The sequence below is a fragment of the Thermobia domestica genome, chromosome 16 (assembly GCF_964235325.1).
Source record: "Thermobia domestica chromosome 16, izTheDome1.hap1.1, whole genome shotgun sequence".
NCBI lineage: Eukaryota > Metazoa > Arthropoda > Insecta > Zygentoma > Lepismatidae > Thermobia > Thermobia domestica.
In genome coordinates this window covers 182,233,088-182,243,651 of record NC_137469.1, presented here as the reverse complement: position 1 = coordinate 182,243,651, position 10,564 = coordinate 182,233,088, and the positions used below count along the sequence as shown (strand labels likewise).

General features: G+C 38.1%; 2 protein-coding genes across 2 annotated transcripts in view; both read right to left on the bottom strand.

Annotated features, from left to right (window-relative positions):
* Positions 1-560: 560 nt before the first annotated feature.
* Positions 561-10,564, bottom strand: part of LOC145673537 (EP300-interacting inhibitor of differentiation 3-like) — a 69,388-nt gene continuing 59,384 nt past the window's right edge. The window contains exons 7-8 of the mRNA XM_081743335.1: positions 10,148-10,254; positions 561-1,225 (exon numbers count right to left, since the gene is read on the bottom strand). Of these exons, the coding sequence (XP_081599461.1) occupies positions 10,165-10,254 (90 nt within the window). The 3' untranslated portion in view covers positions 561-1,225; positions 10,148-10,164. The remainder of the gene's footprint in view (positions 1,226-10,147; positions 10,255-10,564) is intronic.
* LOC145672706 (uncharacterized) lies at positions 7,238-7,756 on the bottom strand. Its single transcript, XM_081741877.1, has one exon. The coding sequence runs from the start codon at positions 7,754-7,756 to the stop codon at positions 7,238-7,240; it is 519 nt and encodes a 172-aa protein (XP_081598003.1).

Genomic DNA, 10,564 nt, shown 5'->3' with positions numbered 1-10,564 from the left:
AGAGAAGAATAGAGATTTAGATTTGTACTGTTATGAATGACATAGGTTTTAAGTGGCGTTCTTGAATTCAAGGTGGCCATAAATTTTCAATTAAGCTTTTGTTTACATTTTGACCCGACGTCATTTTGCACAGGGTTGTCATAGAGAGTCGAGACTTGCTCCATTTTCTTTCATTTTACAACAGCTTTCAAACGATGTGCTACTTAACCTCCTTTGTCATTTGAAAATTTTGAGTTGGACTCCGTCCGGGCCCCTGGGACAAACTATTTTAATCCCAAAAAGTGTGTCTTTGAAAATTATGGGATATATGTTCGCCGAGCTTTCCATTTACCCAACAGTTTCCGAACAAGTGACCCAGTTCAAACTATTTTCTCAGCTTTGTAGCGATATTCCGCCTGGTGGCACGTATAACTTTGGGATTCGTCTAGTTATAATATATCAAATGCAAACACAATTGTCTCGTTCGGATCTCAGCGGAGCCACTTCGTGACCCTCCCTTGTAAGAATATATTCATATGATACAAATAATACATAAGCAATTACAGTATTAAGAAATGCAGTTAAAAAGTTAAAACGTGTATTAAGCAACAAACACATAATATTACATTTTACAAATAATAAAAACAAATACAACCTATTTACAAAATATATATCATCATTTGTGATACAGTTAAATGTTTTGACAACTTCTTTTTAAACTTGGAGTAAAAATGCACCACACTAACGGATCTATGTAATTCGTGCTCCTTTTGTTCTTATTTGTACTGTTGAATATACGTCGTTGCCGTGCACTTACAGACTCAAGTGTACGAACAGCTTAAATAAAGGCACTTCACGAGAACAATAACATCTGTGCATATAATCTCTTTTGACAATCTTCAACATTCAAATGAATTTTATTTTTATTTTACAGCCTAACTTATTCAGTAGTCGTTGACAAAATTTCACTTAAAAGAAAGACAAGTGCAAGCGTAGCATAAAATATATATATTCATTTGAAGAGAGTATTGGAATGTGTATTTCATAATCTTAAAACAATTTTGTGACTCAAATAGCACACGAAACATTTAAAATAAAAATGTTCTGAATAATGCTCATGATAAAACCTCATTTATCACAACAAAGGAACAGTAAATTGCTTTATTTTACTTTCTCATTTGTACTTTCCAACCGATGGGTCTTCAAATTCTTTCCACTTGAATTAACAGCTCAACAAAGCAACATCCTGAAATAAAGAATGGAATCATCATTTGTTGGGTTCATTCTATGTCTAAGAGATCTTTAGAAATATTCAAATGCAAGATAATCTTTACAAATACTGATTCTTCAGACGCCAATCGCTTACAGATTGTAAAAACAATGAAACAATCATAGTAATACGTAAAATGTGTGTACAGCGCTTAACTGTTGTTCGTCGTGTTAGGTGATCTCTATGGTACGTCAAGCGAGATTGGGGTGAGCAGACGGTGCTCATGCAACATCCAAAGAGGCAACATTGTGGGTTTGCGGTTAGTTGCTAGAAGTATATCTACAGAGTGCAGTATGCTAGGTCCAAAGTGAGGCAACGACCAATAGATCACACGCCGTAGAGTAATAGTGGACGGAATAGAAGCCATAGTGACAAGAATTGGCGAACACTGAAAGAGATCGTCAGAAAGAATTGCCAAGAGAATGCGGAAGTCACTCAGCAGCTGGAACGAACGAACTATCACAGTCCGACAAGAATACTAATTACCAAACCACTGATTAGCGGTAACAACACTTTAACGCGACGAAAATGGTACCGACAATATGCAAAGTGGCGCTAATGGTTGAAATGCGTAATGCGTATTTCTAACAACGGAATGTGTTTACGTACGGCAGACTCTGACAGAAGCATGTGTTCCGAACTCTCCTCGCTACCATGAAAACTGTCAGTGGCTCTATGATGATGTGGATCCCAATTTCCTGCTATTCCGTGAGTCTTGTGATTATACCCACAGGACCATTATTGCCGTGATTATGTGGACATTTCAGGTAACCACGTGTATTCTATGTTCCAGACGTTATCACTGGTGAATGACGCATCTATCAAGATAACAATGAACCAATTCACATTGTTGGAGCCATTCATGAACACACCTCTCCTGGCCCTGCCTCATCTTCCACACTTTTGTTTATAGTATGCAATAGCTATACTAAAATATCTTTTTTATCAACTGTACAAATATAACTAGACATATCATTTGCAGTACCTCTCAGGTCACAATTCAACTGTCATCAAATTTTATGCATTAGATACTAGTGCTACCTTGACACATGGCAGGAAAGTTATTGTACCAAAATAATCGGTCTGCAGTAGATGAGAAAAATATGGAATATTCAAAATCTTGGCTTTCAACGGGGCAGTAGTATACATATTCAAAGCTTTTGGCTCAATCCAGTTTCATACTTAAAACACATAAATAGTGAGGGGAAATAGGATACAAAAATTAGGTAAACATAAATCTTTTTAAACTTCCAAACTGTGAGACGCGTAATTTATATGCGAAGTTCTACACAACAATTCTGTATCTGTCCGTCCATCCGTCGATAGGTATCACATCAAAAACGGTGAATCGGAAAAAAATTTTAACACCGATTCAGCGTCTCAACAATACATCCTATCTTCTATCATATCACATCTATTATGACTTCCCCTTTTATTACAAAAATGAAATGGAATTAGTTTTCCGCTCTATGTTCTCTGAAGCTAATCTGCTATTTCTGGTTCGAATATATCACGACAGAATAAAGATAGATCCCATCTCTACCCATATTCCGATATTACGTGCGGAAGTGCTTGATAGCTGATACTGATTGATGCCCAGACAGCAAAACAGTAATACATAACGAGAAATAACTTTTCATAGGATTCAAACGGTGGGATAGCGAGAAGTAGTTTATTTATTTAATATAATGTATTCAACGTTCGAAGAGCAGATTACAGCATCGTCTTCATCCCTCCATTGAAGCCGAACATAAAATATCATCATCTTCCCTTGTTCTTCTCATGTGATTTTCCTCTAGAGTAGATACTACGTAACTGAGTGAATTATTATCAGTCATCATCTACAGCCTAAGTTTCGGCGTTCCCTTTGTAAATCCTGCGAACTTCCTGTCTCCTTGTTTGACCTAATACAGGATTATGTCACATACGCTACACCATGTGCAAAGTTAAGTGTGAAGTATTGGGTGTATTACAACACAACTTTTGAAGTATCCTGCCCGTTCCTAATAAACATGTTAAAATGATACTGAAGAAAAGAAACTTCATTTTTTCTTTTGTGTCGGATCGTTCTACTTAGTAACAGGAGGCATTAACAAAAGCACTTTCGAAAATATTTGAGAAACAGAAAAAAAGCCAGCAAGAGGTTACGCCTGGTGGGAGCAATAACATATGAGTCAATACGTCAAAAAAGTACTATCGGTCTGTGAGCATTAAAAGTTGTGCTGCATAAGGTCTTTAATACTAATATTCAAGCACGGTCACACTCGTAATCTCAATATGATATAAACTAATACAATAACAAAGGGTCTTTCCTAGTAAGATAGTGAAATCGGTCCTTGATCCAAATTGGGTAGCTATTGACCCAAAAGTTTACCCTTGACCTAAAACTACCTCAAAAAAAGTTTTGACCCCCTACCACCTCCCCTTACCGAATTATCGTATCATACATGCTCAAAGTTGAATAATTTTTTTAATTTTGGTGGAAGTGGTCCAAAAATTTTCAAAGTTTCACAGATTGTAGATACTATCTAGATGTAAATGTGCAATTTTTTTTTTTTTTTTTTTTTGAAAACCATCAATGCGTATTTTCTTCATTTTCTGCGTGTTGAAAATGTCAAAAAAGTGTAGAAAAATTTGGGGGGGGGGGACGTTCCTAATTTTTGGGTTAAAAAATTTCTTATACCGTTAGGTACAAATATTTTTTTCGGAGCCTGAAAATGGTGGCAACATTGTCAAAAAGAAAGAAAAAACTGAAAACAAACGTGTTTTTCGCACAGTTTTTCCACCATTTAGGGACCCTCAAGATGAGGGCCTATTCAAACAATTCTTTGTGAAAGTTCACAATTTTCCTTTCTCTTACGTCCCTTCTGCTTCTGTCGTTCTTTGGCTGCTTCGATTCTGTTCATTTCGGAATAGAAACACCAAATATATCTCCGTTACAGTGGTTCCACTTCAACCAACTCTTGCAAAGTTACACATAGCCCGCGTCGGTCCCCCGTATCTATCAGTGCTTGCTTCAGTGGCCGCACACAGTGGTGCTCTCTACTGCGAGCTGTATATAACTTTGTTGTGCAAAAGTCAGTTGAAGTGGAAGCACTGTTGCGGAGATATATTTGATATGTTCTGTTCAAATTTTTTGACTACCCCTACCAAAATTTAAAAAAATATTCAATTTTGAGCATGTATAATAAGATAATTTGGTAAGGAGAGGGGTTAGTTAGTTTTTTTTTTTTTTTTTTTTTTTTTTTAAGGTCAAGGGTAACCTTTTTGGCCAATAGTGACCCAACTTGGATCAAGGGCCGATTTCACTATGTTACCAGGAAAGACCCTTTGTGTATCAAATTAGGTACATCTCCAACAGAATTTCTTCGAACGCTTCAGCAAGTTACAGTAATGAAGTAATACCCTATCCGAGACGTTTCGAGTAGCATTCGAACTTCAAGAATGGCATAATATTAATGGAAAATGAAGAAAACAAAAATGATCAGCGCAATACCGAATATGTTGCAAAACTTACAAAAATTAATAAGAATTGTCAGAGAATCACTCAGAACTATTTGGTCTAGGAATTAATTCGTGCGGTTGGTACGCACACATTGAAGCTGTAGTACAAACACAAAATACATAAATACCTTAAGAAAAGTATTGTCCATCGCTAGCCACCACTTTCGCCCATCTGTCAGGCAATGTACGGATTCCGTGGCGAAAGAAGTCCTAATCCTTGGAAGCGATCCAGTCAGAGACCCATGTTTCGATATCTTCTGAAAAAGTAAAACGCTGTCCAATCAAATCGTTGTTCATGCAATCGAACAAGTAGTAGTCCGAAGGAGCAACGTCTGATGAATACGGCGGGTGGGGTAAAACTTCCCATCCGACATTTTCTAAATAGGTTTTGACCGGTTTTGCGACATGTGGGCGAGCATTATCATGTTGAACAATAAGTTTATCATGTCTGTTCTCCAATTCTGGTCGTGTTCTGGCCAGAGCTTGCTTCAAACGCATTAATTGTCGTCGATAACCTTCTCCATTCATAGTTTCACCCGGTTGCAGCAGCTCATAGTACACCACACCTTTCATATCCCACCATATGCACAGCATATCCTTTGCACAGTGAATATCTCGTTTTGGTTGTGATGGACCTGGTTCACCTGGTTTCACCCAGGCCTTTTTTCGTTTAGGGTTCTCGTAATGGATCCACTTCTCATCACCCGTAATAATTCGATGCAGAAACCCCTTTGTGCTCTGTCGTTGAAGCAGCAATTCGCAAATGGTTTTTCGTCTTTCAACGTCTCTGTCTTTCAATTCATGTGGAACCCAATGTGACATCTTTTGAATCATTCCCATGGCTTTCAAGCGTTTGGAGACTGTTGTTTGATCAACGCCTAATGCTGCTGCAAGTTGTTCCTGCGTTTGACACGAATCCTGCTCGAGCAATGCTGTCAATTCTTCGTCTTGAAATTTTTTTGGCTGTCCAGCTCGCTCTTCGTCTGCCAAGCCGAAATCACCACTTCTAAACCGTGCAAACCACTTCTGACACGTTCGCTCAGCTAGAGCATGGTCACCATACACTTCCACCAAAATACGATGACTTTCAGTCGCACTTTTCTGCATGTTAAAGTAATGCAGCAGGACACCCCGCAAAAACACTTTATCAGGCACAAATTGCGCCATGTTCACTTAACTACAAACTGGTGTTGTTGACGCTTTAATCTACTGCCCTATACTACGAACGATACGCGATGACAGGGGTTTGCAACACATGTGTGGATACACGGAACTGTGGGACGCTCCGTTCGTTGCGCCATCTCTTGTTCACCCGCACGAATTAATTCCTAGACCAAATATACAACAGAGCAATACGTCATTGTTACATGGAATAGTCCAGACACTTCTTCAAGGATCTTACTATTTTATGGTATGTTGGATCAATATATATATTTATTTAATTTTCGTATTTCATAATATTTTGACAATTTTCATATTTAATAAAACTTTTTATATTTGTTTCATACTCTGTATATGCCGTATGGCTACACTGATCTCTAACTTCGTAGAACCCAGTGATTTTGCATGACTTCCAACTATAAGCGCACTTCTTCTCTCTCATGTACACTGGGAGGTTCCTTTCTTAACAGATCAACAGCAATGCCCATATTCTAGTTCTAGACTATCTATTGGTGGAGGGAAATTCCCTACCAAACAGAACCGCAGTGACTTTTTTTTTTTGAGGGGGGGGGGTGAGTTGACATCTATTTTGCTTTTTGTAGTCTAGGGTTCGATTCCCGGCCGGTGCTTCTCAATTTTCGGCGTCCATCGAGCGTCGTGAGGCAAATTGGGGTGTCACATGAAAACAAGATGTGACGGCTGTTAAGGACAGGTGCTCGCCACTAGACTGGACGTAGTCCAGATGGCGCTGGAGCAGGCTCAGGCCCATAAAATGGGCTCTTATAGGAAATTCCAAAACATGTGAGCCTTCTCTCACACCACTACCAAAAGGGCAACCCATCCCTTGTTAGGACGATGGTTGGTGGTTGTTGCCAGATGTCCCATGTCATTAGGTAGAAGAAGAAACAAGAAAGGAAAACAAGTGAAAAATAAACACATAATGTTATTACTTTTTGTGATAGATTTAACATAGCAATACTATTATCGTTACTACTTTTACTACTACTAACAATAATAATGATATTTCAACAATAATATGTGTGTGATCAAAATGTAGTAAACTCTTACCTTTCTTGTTTATGAGCTACCATCATCATCACTCTCATCTTCTGAAGAATCTGTTACTTGTACACAGATTTCAATCCTTTCATCAAAAATAGATTGAAAGTTTTCGTAACTTCCTTCAATGCTTTCTACATGTTTGATATAATTTATCCACTTTTCGGGCGTCACACGATTGCACGACTCCTTAAGAAGTTGTATTACTTCCCCCACTGGTCGTTTCCTTAAATTTCGAGACGAAACCCTACCCTTCAGTTCTGACTACAAAATTTCGATGGAGTTGAGGACGCAATGGTAAGGTGGTAAACGTAGCACAATATGCCCATATTTTGCAGCTAATTCGTCCACCGCATATTTCTTTTTTCTGTTGGTAACAGAAGTGTTCTCTTGTATAACTTCAAGGAGAACGGGAATTATAGGAACAGGATTAGGAATGGGGATATTATGCAAGGTCATATAGTTAAGAATTTGACTTTTCTTCCAGGAAGAGGTTGGTTTTGGGTTGACAACACGACTGTGATACGGGGCATTGTCCATAACAATCACAGATGGTGTCTCAAGGCGTTTCAAAAGTTTCTCCTCAAACCAATTCTCAAAGATACCTGCATTCATGCTACCATGGTAATCTGCTGGAGCATCAGCCATTGTTTTGTGTGTTATTAGAAGCGCATCGTCAATAAAACCTGAAGGACCCCCGCAATGTAGAATAACAATTCTATCACCTTTATTCCCAGGACTCGTTACAGCACAATTGTCCGAATCGTCTGTCCAGTTCTTCATCCGACAGGAGTGACTATCAAACCACGTTTCGTCGAGGTACACATCTGCATAACCCTGAGCACGAAGATTATTGATACTATGCAGGTATCTATATCGCCATGCAATTACATGTGGTGATTCAGTACGAATACATTTTTTTTACCGAGGTTTTATATGTAAAACCCATACTTCGTAGCAGGCGATAAACTGTGGTGCGTTGGTATGGAAACTTGTATTCGGTGTTAGCTGTCTTAAGTCTCATTGCTTCAATTAGCGCTTCCGTTGTGGGAGATTTGCCTTCCTTGTGAAATCGTCAATTTTATCGAATTGAAGCTTTTGTTTTACAACTTTGTTTTTCGTTGGTGTCGAATAGTTTTTTCACACTAATTTTCCCACAAATTCTTTTTATAGTACTAATGCTAACATCAGTCGCTTGCGTTAATAACTTATTTAAGTTTTTGGAAGTTAAGACACCACCATTATCAATGACACTTCGTAAAAAAAAAATTCACATTTTTCACTAACATTACTGTTTGCTTACGCAACTTAGCTCCCCTCCCAACTACAACATTATCTTCTTTCGTCGGAGTTCTTGGTGAAGAAGGCCCGGGCTCCGGATTTTCGTCCAAATATTGCCCGTTACGAGTGTTATTGTTTAACCAAGGTCGGAAAAACATTGACATTGTAGCGAATTATAACCGAACACACTAACACGAAGAGTGATTCAAGACTGAAAGAAATCTTGAGAAAAGGGGACATTTGGCAATCTCTTTTTCTGTTTCTAACCGAGGGTCGCCTCTTGTTTTCTTAGATTTATGGCCAGTTGACAAGGGTCAGAGCCATGTGGGTGATCTGTGAATTCCTGGAACCAGGGTTCTCTTGATCTGAAACCATGTATACGGCAAGTGGTTTGGTCTGGTTTTACTTTATTTTTATTTTTTTCATAGTGAAAACAGTTTTGTATCACATGAGCTTCATTACATGTCTGAAGTGTAGTCGGGTGGCTCCCTCTAGCATCGTCTCTGAGTCTATTAGCATTTCCAGTGTTGGAAGGCAAGGGACATCGCCTTTTACGTGCAAGGCGTCCCGACCCATGATAGTATGGCCACAATCAATCGCAGCCGCCCAAGCCATGATCTAGAAATCCCTTGAAATAAGGGATGGCTGGGGTACCATCCACACTATCGGAACTAACGACTCGTGCAATATGCCCATAAGGCCTTCTTCCTCTGCAGGATCCTTTCACATTTGACTCACCTTACTGTACGAGGGATGGAGCTGCCTGATGCTAACGCAAAATTGAGGGAACTGAGAAGATAACTAAGACGACAGTATGTATATGTTACTATGAACAATGGCCTGTAACTACGTTATCATTTTCTTTTCTATGGCCAGATCTGCATTCGTTATTTAGTTAGGGCCAGACATGAATATCTAGGCCTTTTACAGTTAATTTAGAACATCAAAGGTACGCCAAAGGTGTGTGTATATTCGTTTATAAAGAAGATTCTGTAGAACTTTACAGTACATTATCTTCGAAAAATACATAAACTCGAATATATCGTATTCTGTATTATATCATTTTGAACAGTTAGTGAGTTATGTTTAAGTAATTCTTTATTATATCAAAGACGAGCTTAGGGTAGATATATAACGAAGTGTGAATTGAATGAATGAAAAATTAATGTTCTAAATTAACTGTAAAAAGTCTAAATAAATATTCATGTCTGACCCAAACTAAATAACAAATAGGCATATCTGGCTATAGAAGAAAATGATATCACAAGTTACAGATCACTGTCATAGTAACATACACATATTATCGTCATGTAACTGAATATTCCCAGACTTGTATCCTTCTCTATTGTATGTTGTTGAAATGAAATGAAATTTCTGGTTTTATTCCACAATTATATTCTGTAGGCTAAAGGAGACGGCGGATTAATAGAAGTGAATGATTATCGTGGAATGAGGAGATGGCAGTCAACTTTATTCTCCTTACCTGGCCCCATCAGATTTCTTCTGTTCTCTGAGGTTAAATCCAAACTGAAGGGGCAGAGGTTTGATTCAATTTATGATATCCAGGTGGCTGTCACCAATGAACTGAAAAGGATCAAACAACAAAGTTCATGAAAGGGATCTTACGGCTCTACACTTGTACCACTATTTGTATCAAAAGAGGAGGGACCCATGTGAAATAACATGAGGTTATAGTTATTGTGTCCTTTTTACGCCACCCGTCTCGAAACTTAGACGCACTATGTACAAATATTTATCACTCAAGTACTTGACACCATATTTTCCACGTCAGTTTTCAAAACGGTTCACGGGGAAAGTAGGTGTTATTATTATAATAATCTCTGGCTTTTTCATCTATGTATATTCACTAATAATTTAGGCAAACGGATATACCTCGAGTGGCTCACTCACTAACTTCTCCCTGCTTGACTTTTTCGCCTCGTGTTTGCATCTCTAGGTTTTATCATTGGTTCTCTAATCTTGTAGGCGTCAATTATTTTCTGAAAAAAGAATTTACACAGAACTAGATATAATATGCAACCACTTCCCATTTACATTTCCTCCATCACTAGAGTACTACATAACTATTAATACAGAAATATGAATACTAATATGCATGAATTCAACAATTCGTTTTTAATTATAACCTCGACTGGCTTTCAACTCACCATCTTCTAAACCTCCGAACTATTATACTTTTGCCTTTCGGCAACAGAAACCAGTCAATAATATATTACAATTAACTACTTCGTTGACATTAACAAAAGCAACTATAATATTTTTCCTGGACTTCTAACTAAATGATAGAAA

Coding starts and splice junctions, on each gene's coding strand:
- LOC145672706 (XM_081741877.1), bottom strand. CDS start 7,756: ATGAAGAACTGGACAGACGATTCGGACAATTGTGCTGTAACGAGTCCT.